The sequence below is a fragment of the Cydia amplana genome, chromosome 12 (genome assembly GCF_948474715.1).
Source record: "Cydia amplana chromosome 12, ilCydAmpl1.1, whole genome shotgun sequence".
Lineage (NCBI taxonomy): Eukaryota > Metazoa > Arthropoda > Insecta > Lepidoptera > Tortricidae > Cydia > Cydia amplana.
The window spans coordinates 5225510-5245079 of NC_086080.1; the positions used below are offsets into that span (position 1 = coordinate 5225510).

General features: G+C 36.6%; 1 protein-coding gene across 1 annotated transcript in view; it reads right to left on the reverse strand.

Moving 5' to 3' along the window:
* Positions 1-7702: 7702 nt before the first annotated feature.
* The window catches only part of LOC134652807 (protein kinase C, brain isozyme), a 247407-nt gene continuing 235539 nt past the window's right edge, over positions 7703-19570 (reverse strand). Inside the window, exons 9-14 of the mRNA XM_063507977.1 lie at positions 19373-19464; positions 12850-12989; positions 11965-12191; positions 11210-11374; positions 8729-8889; positions 7703-8108 (exon numbers count right to left, since the gene is read on the reverse strand). Coding sequence (XP_063364047.1) covers positions 8737-8889; positions 11210-11374; positions 11965-12191; positions 12850-12989; positions 19373-19464 — 777 coding nt within the window. The 3' untranslated portion in view covers positions 7703-8108; positions 8729-8736. The remainder of the gene's footprint in view (positions 8109-8728; positions 8890-11209; positions 11375-11964; positions 12192-12849; positions 12990-19372; positions 19465-19570) is intronic.

Here is a 19570-nt window from a genome sequence, read left to right on the forward strand (position 1 = left end):
ACAATTGAAAGTGCACTTTAAACATTTATGTTATAAAAGCTACGTGGAAGAGTTTTATCTTAATTTGTTGTCTTTGGTATTATATATTCAGTGTTAGGCGATGTATGAATTGTTTGGCACATTTTATGTATGTGGTAACGCATGGGAGATAAAACGGAAATACAATTTTCAGTAATCTGGTGTTACTTACTTAATTTCCAGCTCTTTAGCTTGCTACCCACTGAAAACTTTTAGATTTAAAAATCAAAAATTGTAAGCGTCAGTTTGCCATCTCATATGCAATTTTTGGCCTATAGATATTAAGATTTGTAGTTATTTAGGCAAAGGTCCAAATAGCAATCGCGTCACATATCCGATACAATACATTCCGAGTTTTACATTGTTACTTAAATTACTTAAATGGAAAACGTGCAATATAAGTAATTGGTAAAAAGGTGAAACAATTTCTACATGTTGCTAGTGGTCGATAGCGATGGATGAATACCGTAAAATGGGGTGAGTAGGTTTCGCGGGGAGAGGTGGGTTATGAATGGGGAGAGGTTTGAGAGGGGGGTAAAAAGGGACTTTAAGGCTACTGCTACAAAAATAATGTATTCCAATTTAAAATAAAATAAAAACTAAAATACAAACGTCTGGAACACTTATTATATACACCATTCAGTTTTAGTATGTAAAAATAAAATGTTATCGAGGTTTGAATTTCAGTTTTAACCCTACTCACCCCATTTTACGGTATTTCTAAAATGTCAACGACCAACTCAGGCATTGTTACATTTGTTACTAGGAAAACGCACGAAATAAAAAAAATAAGGTTCCACAGGTTGATTTTGAGTACCGGTACCTACCTTTTTCGCGCTTTTTTCTAATGATTACAATGATATGCCGGACCGTACAATGTCGCAGACATTTTGCGACGACTTTTTTACAATTAAGAGTAATTAAAGGTAAAATGGAGTATTACAGTTACGATACTATAGTAGAAAAATTTAAATATTTCCTTTACTATAATACCGGTACTACTTTGGCTAGGTACATATAATATACATATTATCTAACGAGTGTAGTTCTCAGAGGCGGAAGAAGAAGTTAGAAAGTGGTAGCAAGACTAGCAAGCCTACCCATTTCTAGCTTATAACTAGTCCTCAAACTCGAAATGATTACGACATATATATATTTTTTACTAGCCCCTTTAGTACGTTAGCTATCGTGCATATTACATTAGTTAAAAATTATTTTGCACTGATAAGCTAGTGACTGAAACTTGACTCTGTAACAGACGGGCGCACCGGACCGCGAACTTGATCCTCTTTCTCGCTCTAACTTATAGCTGCGTCCTTAACGGACGTACGTCGGACCACCTTCGATCGAACAGGCCTTGGACCGAACCAGGTTCCGGTAAGCCCGTCTGTTATAGTTATTATAATAGACTTAAAACAGATACAGTAATGCGGTAAAGTTAACGTTCTAGCAGACAACCCGTACCTTCAACTCATAGTCTATCGCCACCGCTAGTAAGAAGTAGAATAAAGGTAAGTAAAAATTGGTTATTCGTAATTTTAAATTCAATCTAATATCGTGGAAAAATATTTACAAATACAATTTGGCACAGGTGATGGTGCTTGCAACAACATCGTCAATGTAAAATCTTTTATATCTTTCAAATATTCAATAGTAAAATATTTTAAAAAGTATACTAAACACCTGTATTAACTACGGGCTTAATCTAAATAAAGGTTTAGGCCTATTCTTTCATGAACATTTTCATACGGATGAAAAAAAGTTGGTAGTAGGTACACTACCGAACAGGTTGGGCCATACTATAATGACCTTTATATTCGAGATAGGGCTAGATGAGGATACAAATTATTATCTCACGTAGTAGTTATATTACCTAAGATCTACTTCCAGCAACTGTGACAAAGTTATTTCAATATAAATAGATAACAGCAGTGACTTAGTAAGAGCAAACTAATGCTTAACATACGCTACCCTATCAAATAATATCAAAGTTTTATAACTAATTTCTCACTGAACACATAACGATAATTAATGATAAGTTCCTCAAAGTAAAATACTTAATGTAATACAGATATGGTGTTTTAAAATAAAACGTGGAAATTTCACAATAGGAGCGAATTAAGAGTATGTATTTTTTAAGTAAAAGCAAAATTTATTCACAGCTAATTAGTAATACTTAGAGATAAAATGACCAGCAAGTTAATACGCCTATGCTTATTTACAAGTGAGATCTTATAATAATGATTGAATAAGATAAATACGGTTACTATAAGTTTCATAAACTTTTAACTATTTTACTAACTGACCAAGTCAGACAAATGAAGGTAGGAGGCATAAGCTAGCAAACACTAATATGTAAAATGAAATGCAAATTATATAGATTGTCAATTGGGAATAATGTAGGAATTGCGAATGGGCTCAAAACAATCTACCAGCTGTCGCTAGTGCGTCGCTCTTTGGCATAACAGTAAATACCTTAAAAAACCCCGATAAATTCGCACTCGTCCTACCGATTATTGTTTTTATTCATATTACTCAAACAAATTACAATTTCATCAACGACATAGGTACATTAGACATTAACTATATAATTTGTTTAATAACTAGATGACTATCGTCAAAAATTAGAATGATTACTTTATATTGAATTTCATTTTGTTTAGACCCTAACTCTAAACTTTAGGTAGGTAATCGATACTTTGAAATTCATAATTAATATATAATACTTAGTATGCTTGAAATATTATAGTAATTCATAAATACCGAGAAACCTTAATAAGTCTAATTTATATATTTTGAATATGATATAAAGTAAATATATGCTGTTATGCCATAAGTAGTGACAAAGATATGTTGATTCGCAGTCGCTAGACTATTCCCTTGTTTTCTAAGTAAATGCTAGTCACTGGTAATACTAACAAATTGTTAAATACTTTTACGTCACCCTAGGCCCGTAAGTGGGATTTTCTCCTAGCTACGCGAGGAGATAATCTCACTTCCTGGCCAAGGCAAGACGTAAAGCTTTAGTTAGGCAAACCACGGGCGGTAATTCGTAAAGCCCCAGATCGCATATTTATGGCCCTCACCTTCGGTTCGGGCCACAAACACCTGCGATCTGCAGAATTCACGAATTCACCTCCCTAGGTATGTAATGTACTATTACTTCTGTTATTTCTGACTGTTTCAGCTACCAGTGACTGTATATTCGGGCTGTATATTGCCCTTCTAAATAGAAATACTATTTGGATTTTGACGGGAACTTTCAATAAATGAAAATGTTTGATTTGCGTCTAAAAAGGTATGTTAAAAGCTGGGTGGAGGTTGATGAGTAGAAAACATTGTTATGAAATAATTACGGACTGGCGAACCAACGTTTCAGTCCGCTCTTAAATAAAGGTGGCCACACACTTTCAGTTTCAAGTGCTAGTTCTCATGAATGAACAGCGTCAAAAAGACAATTGTCAGTTTTACTCGTGTGAGTTCACCCCTTGAATCCTACCGGGCGAATAAGGGCAGTAAAACCCTTAAAATTAAACCTAAGAAACTTTAAGGTTATTATTTGGCTGGCCAATATCGTGACAGTACGATTAGAGGGGTTAAAACTGTTTGAATAGATATTGTGATCACTTTTTCAACGAAAAATACGGTATCGTATTCGGGCCAATGTTTGTTGGATATGTTTTACGTAATAGGATTTTCCTTTTAATTATTTTATCACACTTCATCTGAATATAACTGAACTTATTTCATAACAATGCCTCAACTTCAAAGGGTGGTGTGGGGTGCGAACTGCGAACATTCGCGTGCGCGGGTGAGCGTCCGCTCGCTACGTTGTCTCCCTCTCCAGCTGATTTAAACCTATTCTGGCTCATTTTTCTAAACAAACTTACTAATATATTAGATTTACAAAGCAGTCGAATGGTTTACAATAAGCAATACCTACATCGCAGCAGTGCTCAATATAAATATCATACCTAAATACTTTTGCTGAAAAAAATTGTCAACGATGTTAGATTCTCTATTATTTTGTATACATTTTTACTTTGTATACCATGTAGGCTTAATAGTTTTAGTTAAAGAATGATTTCGTTCTTGTAATTAAAAGTCGCATTTTGCTTATTTTAGTTAAAAGTACCTAGAGGACAGACAAAATGAGCCAGACTGCTAACCTAAGCCTACACTTAATGCTAAAAAAACTTTGCTAGGACTTCTAAGCCGTGCTAATTTTACAATACGAAGCCGTTTTTACCTTTTACAAAAGTCGGTATAACATTTTAACCTTTTCACCGCCAAGGTTAAAAATTTGCAAGTTCATAAAAAATATTATCGTATCGATATACGTACGATAATTATGCTTGATTTAGCATTAAATTTAAAAACGCTAAATTTAAAAGCGGCGGTAAAAAGATTCAACGGCTAAAATAAAGTTTTAAGACTTAGAAATGATAAGAACACCTAAAATGTCATTTTATTACAATTCAATTTAGAATCAAATGCTTTTTTCTTTTAAATTCACATACATTTTAATCTAGCAAGAGCGTTACACTTTTAAATGTATTTTTTATTTAATATACGTTATTATTAATTAAGTTAGTAAGGCTATTTTAGTAGACAATTGTCAGCATTGTCAAAACTCACACAACGATAGTCGGTATCTAAAACAACCTCATTTCACTGTGTTATTTCCTATTCACGATCATAAAATTAAATCATCTTAAGAGTCACACGAACCTAGCCGCCGCCATACAATCCCATACCTACGTAACAAGATTTAACATGGTCATTCAAGTAACATAAGGTCATATAAGAAATTGTAATACAAATAAAATACATTAAAGCGAGTAGAAATTTCACATAGGTAAGTATGTACATATACATAACTTCTACTGGTGTGCTGGTGGCCTAGCGGTAAGAGCATGCGACTTGCAATCCGGAGGTCGAGGGTTCAAACCCCGGCTCGTACCAATGAACTCTTCGGAACTTATGTACGAAATATCATTCGATATTTACCAGTCGCTTTTCGGTGAAGGAAAACATCGTGAGGAAACCGGACTTAATCCCAATAAGGGCCTAGTTTACCCCCTGGGTTGGAAGGTCAGATGGCAGTCGCTTTCGTAAAAGCTAGTGCCTACGTCAATTCTTGAGATTAGTTGTCAAGCGGACCCCAGGCTCCCATGAGCCATGGCAAAATGCCGGGATAACGCGAGGAAGATGATACATAACTTCTGCTCGCTCTATTTTCTTTGTATAACCATTTTTAGCCAAAAAATAGTACCATACCAACTAGTATAGATACATGTTACTTGAATGCTTATGCTAAGTTCCATGTAATTTAAGCATGTATTGTAGTTTTAAAATGAGAGTAACTACGAATGTATTTTTGGCGGCGGTGTCGTGACACGTTAAACGAACTTAAAATAAAAAAAACGTTAGTAGTGATAATTGCTATAACTGTTCCAAATTTTAGTTACCTATCTACGTCAAACGGTCTCAGAGAAAAACACATTTAACCGATACAAGACCTAAGTGATTACCATAAGTATTCCGTGAACAAAGTTTTGTACGGAACACTAAAAATACATTTTGTGAATTAATATAGTTTTTCCATATTATATTTTTTTCTATAGTATTTTTATAGATTTTTTGGATTGTTTAATTTCGTCAGTAAAGTTTTCACACTTTCGAAATTTAAAGTTTTCGGTGCCACCTTTTCAAACCTTTTCCTTCCGCTTTCCCGTATAAATATGGCATAAGACACATCCCTTTGTTAATGGCACGAATGTTCTAATCTAACTATGGTTAGAGTAATCTGACCACCAGAGTAATCTGGTCATGTTCTAATCTAACTATGGTTAGAGATTAATGAGTGCCTACACGTCACGCGCTCGGTAAGTAAAGATGGGGCTCCAGTCGAAGACCCTCAAAAACGGATCCAAACATGTCGAAAGTTTATTCTACTTAAAATACGCGAGTTACAATAATTTTAATATCCAGAGATAATTTTAATATATGTTTTACGCCATTATGCTCTGATTAGTGATTATACTAATGACACAGGGCAAACAGTGCAACCCTTTCTAGTGAACAAGGCTCGGAAAAACGCCCGTCATTTTGAAAATATAACCCTGAGCCCGTACCATGAGTCACTGACAGTGTCAAAACTGACATAAAGGTATGCTATCGAGAACGTAATTTACTTTCTATACATCTCGCTCGTACTCGCATACGAACGAGAACGAGATGTATAGAAAGTAAATTACGTTCTCGATAGCGTTTATGTCAGTACCAAACTGATGGTAGCCGTACTGTTCCGTACAACAGAGACTTCCTTATACCAATGTCAACGATTAAATAAATATGCCCCAATGACGTCCGCAGACTGTGAACGAACATTTTCGACTCGTAAATGGGTTCAATTATGGTTATGTTTTCAAAATAACGGGCGTTTTTCCGACCCTTGCTAGTGATACAGAAACACGTCGTGTGATTTTGGCAAATGTAAGCTGGATTGTGGTGCGATGAGAGATACTTCAAACATATCAGCGACTCTAATAAAAAGGTATAGATCGCTTTCTCACTGTACATAATTCTACATACCATGTATAATATCCATCTGATCTTATCACACCACAAAACCATATAGAAAAACGATGTACACACTACACACATACATATACATTCACGCAAAACATGATTAAATCAAAGATCACAAAATGCAATCACGGTAAAATGTACCATGAATTGCCTGTACTGGCCATAGCCATTACAGACTATTAGCCTGTAATGGCTATTAATGAACTTTACTATAGTTAACGCACATGTTTGCTTCCTATCGAAACTTTTTGTCTCTATCTATATGTTAGAGCGAGAGAGATAGTGAGAGAAATATTCATGGGTAGCTTTTTTCACGATCGAACACGGTACCGAGAAGGTCGTGGTTGTGTTCGAACGTGTGGTAACGCTTTTATTTATACTTTTTTTTTTACTTTCGCCGATGCCACATGGCCAGCACCAGCACAGAAAATTCATGACTAAAAATGCTTTGTAAAACAATTTAACAAACCATAGACATTGTAAACTTAATACAGCCCATTAAAAATGAATTCATGGCCATAACGGTAACCATAGATAAAATCTACATACGAATATGGCCTTAGAGTAATACTCATATAAATAATTGATCTCTCAACGCGATTAATAAAAAACAAAATTGATTAAAAACAAGTGGTCTTAGAACTCCTGAGATTCGAATACAGTGAGCTTCAATAATTCAAACAATTATTAAATAAAGGAAAATAATATTTTTAAATACTTAATAAGTATAATACCACCCACTAGACACGACACTGAATTATTTATATTTTTACAATTAACACTGATATGTTATGACAATGTGAGATGCGTTAGAGCTAAATGAATACACCATCTGTCAACATTGTCAAACTAATATAATCCCTATAAAATTAAGATTAAATCGATAATCTATTGACAAATGGCATCAAACGTGTCACTAACATTTATTAATACCAAGTGGCCCCAAGATACGATATTCAGAGTAAAAATAAAAAGAAACATGACTTGGTGTTATAAATATAAAAGTCAAAAATAACAAAAGTAAACATAGTGCTGTCATTTAAAAAGTGACAGATGTAAGACAGTAACAAGGAAGTATATTATCTTAGTAATAAAAGTTAATTCCGATTAGTATTGCTTTGATTGAAATTCGTTGAGATAGCGAATTTATTGCACTGAAAAAACAGTAAACAAAATAAATAGGTTAATATACTTTTGTCATGTCTTAATGGATGGGTAAATAAACATTTTAGGTATAAAATGAGCAAACGATTAAATTACACCTTATACTTACGTACACCTACGAAAAAATGGTGTTTCTAAAAATTCCAAGTTACGATTCCGTCAACATATAAACGAATACAAATTACAGATCATAGTTTTCGAACGGAACCGTTTATAGTCGAAGTGAGATAACGAACGGCAGGCGCCGTGAGAGCGACAGAGATAGAGAGAGCTCACGTTCAGAAACCGATGCCGATTACGCGCCAGCGTCGATATTGGGGAGCAGATCAACTCTGCAAAAGAAAATGCATAAATTAAGACCTGTGTTAGCTTAAAAAAACTAAAAAAGCACTAATCGAAAGTTTAGGATTTATATAATCTGCAGTTTCTACCTAGAATATTCACAGAGTAAACATAAGTTCTTTAGATCAGGAGGATCGATGTCCCATACATATTTTGAATTTCGCGCCTTTTTCTACGGACAAAAGATGCCTTGCCAGAGTATTTATATGTGGATATACTCTGGCAAACCTACTTTGTCAGTAGAAAAAAGGCACGAAATTCTAATTTTCTACAGGAGCACAAGGCACAACCCATCGCGTCCACATCTTTTTAAATTTCCCGCGTTTTTCTACTTACGGAAATGACTTGCCAAACTATAGTTTCTTACAGTTTCGGTTTGACAGAAGGTTTTTAAACATTATATTCTTTACCTTGTAATAATTATAAAATAATGCAACGTGTTTTAAATATACATAGAAAGGCGCGAAATTCAAATTTTCTATGGGACGATATCCCTTCGCCCCTACATTTTTCAAATTTGCCGCCTTTTTCTACTGACAAGATCTGATTGACCATATATATACTTTATTTCATTGTGATACGATAGAAAATCAAATAAAACCTTTGTTACCTGAACGTTCAGACGTGCTGCACATACTCGGGGTTGAGGAAAGAGAAGCCCATGAACTCCGTCTGGTCGAGGTTCATCATGAACAGTTTGTCGGTGGGCGTCAGCTCGGTCTTCTCCGTCGTGAACTGCTTGTCGAAGTTGGACACGTCTTTGCGATGTTTCTGAAATAATAATCTTTAATAGAAAAAAACCGACTTCTCTAACTACTAGCCTAACCCACTTAACGGTGCTTATACTTTATTTGGTAATATGTATACATTTTATGGTAATCATAGTGGTTGATTTAGTTTAGGTATCATAGTGGTTTTCCGGGTCAAGGTCCGGGTCTGGGTCCGAGTCCGAGTACGGGTCCGAGTCCGGAGTCCGGGGCCCAATCCAAGTCAAAATCGAAATTGAAAATCACAAAACGTGTACTATGCGTCGTTGAGGAGTTCTGTTCTGATCATCATCAGCAGTTCCACTTCATCAAATGCCACAGTTTTTAATGTAAATGCTTCATTTTCTGATGAAAATATATAAAATTCTATACGGATGCCTTTAAGATTTGAGAAGTTCCCTCGATTCCTCATGGATACCATGTTCAGGACTTGAGATTGACATAAATGTGCCTAAAAACCTAACTTGCTTAACAAACATAACGAAAAGGACAAATCGCCAAATGCGAGCTATGCGGCGTTGAAGAGTTCCGTTATGATCATCATCAGCAGTTCCACTTCATCAAATGCGACAGTTTTTAATGAAAATGCTCGATTTTCTGATGAAAATACAAAAATCTCTATACGCATGCCTTTAAGATTGGAGGAGTTCCCTCGATTCCTCGTGGATCCCATCATCAGAACTCGAGCTTGACAAAATTGTGGCTTAAAAACTTAACTTGCTTAACAAACATAACGAAGAGGACAAATCGCCAAACGTGAACTATGCGTCGTTGAAGAGTTCTGTTCTGATCATCATCAGCAGTTCCACTTCATCAAATGTCACTTTTTTTATGTATATGCTTGATTTGTTGATGAAAATACAAAAATCTCTATACGCATGCCTTTAAGATTTGAGGAGTTCCCTCGATTCCTCATGGATCCCATCATCAGCACTCGAGCTTGACAAAAATGTAGCTTAAAAACTTAACTTGCTTAACAAACATAACGAAGAGGACAAATCGTCAGACGTATGCTATGCATCGTTGAAGAGTTCCGTTCTGATCATCATCAGCAGTTCCACTTCATCAAATGTCACTTTTTTGAATGTATATGCTTGATTTGTTGATAAAAATACAAAAATCACTATATGTGTGCCTTTAAGATTTGAGGAGTTCCCTCGATTCCTCATGGATCCCATCATCAGAACTGGGTTTTGACAAAAACGGGACCAATCTGTATGCATATACATACAATCAAAAAAATAATTTTCAAAATCGGTCCAGTAATGACGGAGATATGGAGTAATGAACATAAGAAAAAAAAAAAAATAAAAAAAATAAAAATAAAAAAAATAAAAAAAAACATACAACCGAATTGATAACCTCCTCCTTTTAGATTTGGAAGTCGGTTAAAAATAAAAAAAAACATACAACCGAATTGATAACCTCCTTCTTTGAGATTTGGAAGTCGGTTAATAAAACAATGAATGGTTCAGTAAAAGGGCCATTATTTTTAAATTTGGGAATTTTTATGTTATTTCTACTGAGAATCACGAGCTCTTTAATTTAATTTATTGAATGCCAACCATTATTACAAGGTATTACAAGGTGCTTACATATTATAATAATAACATTATAAAGTACAGCATGGACCCTGCTAGGGCGTGACAAATCTTAAAATATAACTTAACATAGGGGGAAAAAAATGTAAAATTTACACTTAAAACTAATACATATTTTCCGATCCGTCATTCATATATTCTTCGAGAGTGTAAAAAGCTTTAGATATTAAATATTTTTTTAGTTTTGTAACAAAAGTAGTGTATTTCTCTTCAGCTACTATGTGACAAGGTAAGTTGTTGTAGACTTTCATTGACATGGAATGTGGTCCGTTCGAGATCATCTTGAGTTTGGCTATTCCAATTGGCACCAGTTTGTTCCTTGGCCTCAAGTTATGGTTTCCTTTACAAAGGTCTTTCGATCCTAAATTGTCCCAAAATTCGTATTAATTTTTCGCTCCTATTCCGTTGTTCGTTTTGGGTGCGATTTTATTTCAAATATAAATCATTTTAAGTTCAAATGGCATTCGACCAGGCGTGGCTCACTTCGCGATTTCGTCGCGTCGCTAACAAGTACATGCGGCCCACAAAATGTTTGGTGTCTAAAAAATATCAAGACAATCAAGACGGCTGCAGCTGAGCCGCTTCTGAGGGTTCTTCATTAGGAAGAGGAGGGGGAGGAAGGTGGGGTTCTACACGGCCAAAGTCATGAGCAGACAGCGTAGTGTGTGTGTGTGTGTGTGTGTGTGTGTGTGTGTGTGTACCAGTTGTAAAGTTACTACTCACGATCTTAGGCTTGAAGGGCGGCTGCACGTCTCGCGCCTCGATGCGCGCCCAGTCTATGCGGCGGAAGAAAGGGTGCGTGCGCACGTCTTCCTCGCCCTTGGGGCCGCAGCCGAGCCGCTTCTGAGGGTTCTTCATTAGGAACGTCTTGCACGCGTCCTTGGCTTCCTGTAGGGATAGCACACGATGAGAATTTGTATAAACTAAATTAATTGTTAATTTTTCTGCGGGTCTAAATAAAGTTTGATTCTTGTGTTTGTAACCTTGTATCTTAGGATGGTATTCCACCTATCCAATTTCTTTGTCCAATGTGTATTGTGTCTCTCATTTTGCTTAATGAGAGAGTGAGACGCAATAACATTGGACAGGTAGAATACCACCCTTAACTAAACAAAACACAACACAATAGAGTACAAGTGCAAATGTTACCCAATAGGGTTGAAAAATATTACTTTCAAAATTTTCTCAAACCCGTAGCATAATAACAGGTACCAACCTATATATGGAAATAGCGTGACCCGAAACCTCTTGTTGCGGTTAACAGCCCGGTTTGGGAAAATAAAGCGACTTATCACTATGATGCTTTCGTAGAAGGAGGATTTTAGAACGGGATTCAAAAAAAATTCTGAACCTTTAACAAGACCATATGGCGAGTTGTTCAAAATTACCTTGACGCGCTCTTATTCTCTTAACAATAAAGTCGCGTCAAGCATTTTGAACACCTCGTCTGCTTAGCAACTATTGCTGCTATATCTTACCTTGCTAAGTGTTTTGGGGTACGACACGCTATTATCAGTGATAGCAGCGAACAGTTCCTCTTCATCTTCACCATCGAACGGCGGCTGCCCGACCAGCATCTCGTACAGCAGCACGCCGTACGCCCACCAATCTACGGATTTCCCGTAGGGCTGGTATAGGATGATCTCTGGCGCGATGTAGTCGGGGGTCCCGCAGAAGGTCTTGGTTGTTTTGTCGCCGTTGATACCTGTAATAAGTAGTTTCTTCATTTGTAAATCCTATCCTATGGTCTATGCTGTTATTATTGTGTTGGTTTAATAAATAATTCTTTGTAAATAGACTTGGAGACGTCTGATTAGAGATCATTCAATAATAGTGTTGTAGCCAAGAGTGACGGGCATGGAAAAGCTGATTCGACTTGTTAAGAATGCCGGTAGAAATCTGACTTCGCGAATAATTTCGTCTCTAGAACTGTAATAGCGACCTAATGTTTGTAGCAAGTTTTAAAAATATTTTACTATTTATATAGGTATTTGGGCGAATTCCAGGTGGAGGGAAACTAACATAAAACATAATTATATAACTAGGGTAGCTGAGTTTAATGATAATTAAATAGAGGAGAAATTTAGTTAACTTTTACGCAAAAAAAATTGTCTTTACTAATTTTTCCCGAAAACATTGTAAATGTCAAACACTCCTATTTGAGTGTCTAAGGGTAAAAACCCCTTAGATTTCAACTATAGATCAGTCAGAAAAACTATTAACAACAAAAATGTATGCAGGGGTGCCAAGCTAATAGTTTTGCGTACATTTTAGTTACAAGAAAACCCACAACTTAATATCTAAAATTGTTAAATACACTCCTTCAATAATACTTACAGCACGTATTGATGGCTTCTACTCACCTTCCTTGCACATGCCGAAGTCGGCGATCTTGATGTGCCCATCCTGGTCCAGCAGCACGTTGTCCAGCTTCAGGTCGCGGTACACGATGCCGCGGGAATGCAGGAAGAACAGCCCGATAGCTATCTCCGCTGCGTAAAACCTGGAATTATGAAGATTACCTCGATTAGGTCAAATACTCTTCGTCTTCCTGCCCTTAATCCTAACTTCATTTGGGGTCGGGCCTTCTTGTGCGTTTGCGCCAGGCCGGTCTGTCCTGGGTTGTCAACAATAGGATATATTATTATGGGTTTTTAGGTCCCTTTCGACAGTGTACCACCAAGTGGCGGGCTGTCTGCCTCTGCCTCTTGATCGCTGCGTGCTATCAATGTTCAGCACTGTTTTTAAGAAGTAGCTATTGTCTCGCCTCATGACGTGCCCGGCTATTGGTGGCACTTTGAAGGAACCTCGTACATATTCGTTTCGTACTATATCGATTAGGTCAAACACGAGGGAGAGAAATAAACCCCTAATGGCCCAGGTATTCAGAACCCGTTGTTGTATGAAGAAAAATTAAAATAAAACTATGCTTTTACACAGTTTCAGACAGTGTGGAAGCGGATCTACGTCAGCTTCAAGACGATAATTGGCATGAAACGGCTCAGGATCGGGAAAACTGGTGTGCTCTCGTTTCGGAGGCCAAGATCCTTTTTGGGTCGCTGAGCCTTAATAGTTAGTTTTTTAACCGACTTCCAAATCTAAAAGGAGGAGGTTATCAATTCGGTTGTATGTTTTTTTTTATTTTTTTTTTTTTATTTTTTTTTTTTATGTTTGTTACTCCATATCTCCGTCATTTTGAATATTCTTTTTTTGATTGTATGTATATGCATACAGATTGGTCCCGTTTTTGTCAAAACCCAGTTCTGATGATGGGATCCATGAGGAATCGAGGGAACTCCTCAAATCTTAAAGGCATACATATAGTGATTTTTGTGTTTTTATCAACAAATCAAGCATATACATTCAGAAACGTGACATTTGATGAAGTGGAACTGCTGATGATGATCAGAACAGAACTCTTCAACGACGCATAGTTCACGTTTGGCGATTTGTCCTCTTCGTTATGTTTGTTAAGCAAGTTTAGTTTTTAAGCCACATTTCTGTCAAGCTCGAGTTCTGATGATGAGATCCATAAGGAATCGAGGGAACTCCTCAAATCTTAAAGGCATACATATAGTGATTGTTGTGTTTTAATCAACAAATCAAGCATATACATTTAAAAAGTAACATTTGAGGAAGTGTAACTGCTGATGATGACCAGAACGAAACTCTTTAACGACGCATAGCTCGCGTTTGGCGATTTTTTCTTTTCGTTATGTTTGTTAAGCAAGTTAGGTTTTTAAGCCATATTTATGTCAAGCTCAAGTTCTGAACATGGGATCCATGAGAAATCGAGGGAACTCCTCAAATCTTAAAGGCACACGTATAGAATTTTCTGTATTTTCATCATAAAATAAAGCATTAACATTAAAAACTGTCGCATTTGATGAACTGGAACTGCTGATGATGATCAGAACAGAACTCTTCAACGACGCATAGTACATGTTTGGTGATTTCGAATTTCGACTTTGACTTGGACTGGGACCCGGACTCGGATCCAGATCCGGACTCGTACCCGGATCCGGTTCGGACCCGGACCCGGACCTGGACTCGGACTCGGACCTGGACTAGACCCGGACTCGGACCCGGACTCGGACACAGACCCGGACCTTGACCCGGAAAATTACTATGATACCTAAACTAAATAAACCACTATGATTACCTACCATAAAATGTAGGTAAAGTATGATGAGGCCAAACCCCTCCCGCTCAAACCCCCGTACACCGCACCGCATGCGCCGTTAAGTGGGTTAGGTTAGGTTTGAACTGCTATCCTCACAGAACCGAACAAAAGTGGGTTAGATTAGGTTAGAACTGCGAGCCTTACAGAAACGAAATGCTTCCTTTTCTACATAGCGCACCATCTACAATAATCTTTCACCGGGCCGCATAGAAGTCGGTTTTTTTTTCTTAAAAATTATTTTAGTTTTTAGTACTAAAGCTATCGCGGAAGTAACTATCAAAAATCGAAAAAAACCTTCGAAATGCCGGAAGGTGCGCCTAGCCAGGTGCGTTCCAAGTTGATTCTAAGAGCTTCGCTTAGCTGCGCTCGCGCGAACGATTACATCAAAAAGTAATCAAGTGAATTTTATTGTAAATGCGATTATTATTTATAAAAACATGAAAAAAAATCTACTGTCTTACGTCATAATTTTATCAACATAGACTTACGATAGCTTTACTCGTCCTCGCAATTTTTAGACGTCAAACCAAACTGCACCCGTGAAACCGCTTAGAGAAAATAAGAGAATATCATTTTATTATTCTTCAAATATGTCGTATATTTAAAGTCAATTTTTTTATTCGGTAGACTAAAATGACATTTCATAGTATGAAATGACACATGATGTTCATATACTATGAAATGTCATTCTAGTCTACGGAATAAAAAAATAGACTTTACAATATAAAATTGATGAAATATCAGAGTACACCGTACACCTAAACCAGGTTTAATTAAGTCCAGCCCTAGTAGCACGGTCGCATTTTTATCGTTTATCACCATGCCTGTCACGTTCTAATAAGTATGTAAGTGCGAAAGTGGCGGGCATAGTGATAGACGATAGTCGATAAAAATGGAACCGTGCTGAGCCCGCAGGATGCTGTTGAATTATCAGATGTAAATTGTCTATTAAAGTTGTGTTGCACAAGTTATGCACAGCTCGCTCCTAGGCATGCTTCATTAAGGGGTCCCAACTCGTCTCAAGTTTCGTGTGCAGCGGTTTATCAAATAGAAGAGGTAAATGAGAAGCGTGTTCTACATATGAAAGGCATACGGAAAGAACATGTCTAGTCACTTTAGTAACGTTTCGAGTAATCGCGGTTTTAAAACTTGGAACAATATCAAAATGTATGGTATTTCCGTGACTAGCACTTTTTAACAAAAAAAAAGTTGTGGTTACATATAACTAATACCTAGTTCATTACATTTTTGAGATGAAAATTTTATTTTCCGAGAAAAGTGACTAGACATGTTCTTTCCGTGTACCCTTCATGTTGCTTCTAATATAATTAATGTTTCTTTCTGCAATTCTGTTATAAGAAAGAAAAGAAAGAAAGAAAAAGCATTTATTAGCACAATAACATAACCTTAAAAACTAACAAAAGAGAACACAAAATGAGAGGTTGCGCTAAATGGTCATGGTGGCGTAATACTCAGCTAGGTGTCGCGGTATGAGCCACATGGCACACTCCGCGACGCTGATTTTCAGTAAGGCCCAGTGGATGGACTAGGTGGCACTCAGTAATGGACACAATGTACAAAAATAAGGAAAAATTTAAGTAAAACTAAAATTAAACATTAACAATCAAATCAAGTTACTCAATAAAAATTAGCCTATAAGTCTTCTGTATGTTTGTCTGTATGTATGTAAATGTCTATGTGATTGGTGAGTGTGTGTGCACGGTTGCCTAAGTGTTGCATTTTTGTTTGGCCAGTATGTACTTATAGTGGTATAGTAGTATAGTGGTATTGCCCTCCTTTTTAGATCACAGTGTACATGGATCCCACGACGATCTTATATAAGATCTATATTTTATAACCTTTCATATGTATGTGTTGTGTTTCCCAAAAAGTTTTGAGAACCGCGTCACTTTTCAGTATTGCCATAAAACAAACGTAACCTATAATTACCTATTATTATTGGAAATATTCGATCTTTCATTCGGTTCTACAAATAACATAGTGCGTGGGCAGATATATTTGCGCGCTTCACCGTACATGATATTAAACCGGTGACATAAAACAGGTAGGTAGGTAATCATTGCCGTGGCACCCACTCACCCACGTTCCCGAATAGGGCAGATCTCATTAAGATCTCGCTTCGAGCCGTATTCTAACTTTATAAATCGGAGTTTGATTTGAAATCTAACTGTGTATGTTTTCTGGGCGTAAATCTTGACCCGTATCTGAGGTGGAATATCCAAATTGACAAAGTTAATAAGAAATTGGCGAGCGCATGCTATGCGTTAAAAAGTTTAGCTAGTAGCTCGGATAAATATATATTAAAAAGTGTCTATTACTCTTATTTTGAAAGCATAATCAGCTATTGTATTGAAGCTTGGGGAAACGGTGTCAATGTGAACTCTATCCTGTTAAAACAAAAAAAAGCCCTTAGAATTATAGAAGGCTGCTCTAGAGTACCTGTCACACATAGAAATATGTTCATAGACAATAACATTCTGACCGTAGTATCGCTGTATCTGTATCGTATATGTTTGTTTATCCACCGTAATAAAGAATCATATCGTACGGTTGGCCAAAGTCAGAACTATAACTTAAGAAACAATGACAAACTAGCACTACCTGACTCTAGTTATGCACACTTCAACAAAAGTTTAAATAATAATGCAATCAAAGTATATAATAAGTTGACCAAAGATCTAAGGGACTGTGACGATATGAAATTATTTGACATGAAACTGAAAGAATATTTTATAAATAGGCCCTATTATTCTATCGACGAATATTTTGCTAATTTATTAAATTAACCTAACATTTCACACTCATATTGAAATTGTATACCTACTGTTATTTTATTTATTTCTTGTTTGTTTTACTTATATCTAGTTTATTCTTTGTATATATATTGTTGTGACTTATTATAAGTGAAATGAACTGTATTTGCATGCATGAAACTGTGCTTACTTATAGCAAATAAAATATGATTGATTGATTGATTGATCGATTTCACATTAATCGCAGTGCAGTTCACACAAGAAATTTGTCAGTATAAAATACTTATGCGAATTTGAAATAAGTAAGCTCGAAGGGTCAATCTCCTTTAACAATTTTAGAAACTCCATAGAGAAAAAAATACATAGAGTGCTCACTCCATACATCAGTTCAGACTATTAATTTCAGTGTCTACATCTAGCATCGAGTAGCGGAACTATCAGTACTGCTACTTGACAATACATGTAGCACCGACTGGAAAGTCTCAACAGCATAAGACTTTCCGGTCGGTGGCTACATCTATTGTCAAGTAGCAGTACTGATAGTTCCGCTACTCGATGTTAGATGCTAATAGTCTTTTTGGTACTAAAACTGATGTATGGAGTGAGCACTCTATGTATTTTTTTCTCTATGGAAACTCAAAGCTTTCTGCCGGCCTAGCCAAGGTGACAATCGCTATCGCTACGACAACGAAACGCTTTGTATCTGTCTATCACTCATCCATATTCGTGCGCAGTGACAGTTGCGTTTCGATCGAAACGAAGCGTAAGCGATTGGTATGTTGGCTACGCGGCCTGTCACAGCACGGTGCGAATAACGTCAAATCGAAAACAAGTCAAGATAGAATTGTAAAAATTCGAATGTCGCTCCAGGCCAAGATAATGTGTCAACCCATGATTGATATCACGTAGTAATGAAAGAAATGCCGCTGGGAGTCATTTTGTTTTTATTTGACTCTCAGGGGGGCTTGGGATTTGATGAAAGGGGGATTTGATTAATCAAAAAACATATTTAGGTACATATTCTTATAACTGTTGCCTTATCAGGAAGGAAAATTGGAAATTGCCAATTTAAATTCAACTTTATTAACTCACCTGTTAAAGTATAACATATTCATAAAGAACACAAAAATTTCTTCAAATGCAAATTAAATATTTATTACTTATTAAAAAAACAACTTGAAAATAAAAGACAGAGGTGCGTTGGGGTAAGGTTGAAAGGGTTTTTCATTAGGGGTAAGACAGAAAATCGTCTGTATGCCGAAGCATTACGGGTGACTTTTTATCTTATCCGAACGCACTTAAATAGGTCTGGTCCAAATTGGTTAACGGGACATCAATTTGGGTAGAGCTTTTGCCCTTTTGCTAGAGCCCCGTTTTTGAAGCCAAGGAGGCGTATTCTGATTGTAATAATAGGTTATTAATTTGATCTGTCATTGTCAAAAGTGACGTTTCTAATTGATGGAAATACTCTGTCGATGTTGCTCTGATTATGGAATTTATGATTTTAAATAGATATTAAATCAAACGAGTGAAATGAGTGTTCCTTTACTATTACTGTGTGTGTCTTGAAGTGCCATGGCACTGTACTGACATGTCTCTGGTTATAGATGTAGTGCATAATTATTTTTCTTTGTATTTTCACGGAAACGTACGAACGTGTCTTGCTATTTCAGTCAGTCTCGGTACAAAAAGTCCTGGGGTTGATTGTAGTACAATGACAACACAAGGAAAACAATTATGCACTACATCTGTATATGTGACGTTCCACGGCAAAAGGTACCTTATGGCACTTGGCGCTTACGTCGCATAGCGCCGAAATAATAAAAGCGCGCGGCGGCGGAGCGGCGTTAATAATAGCGTAAGCGCCAACGGCCATAAGGTACCTTTACCCGTGGGACGTCACATATAGTCCCTACAATAGGTACTTACACAGCAACGGGTTCCTTGAATTTCCCACACTGTTGTATCTGGAACATCAGATCCCCTCCGTTCACGTACTCCATCACGAAGTACAAGCGATCCTGAAATATATATACGAAGTACCTAGGTAAATATAGATATAATACTTCTTAATAAACTGTCGCTGCAACAATCATCTGTCAAGATGCCGTGGCCAATGATGATGAC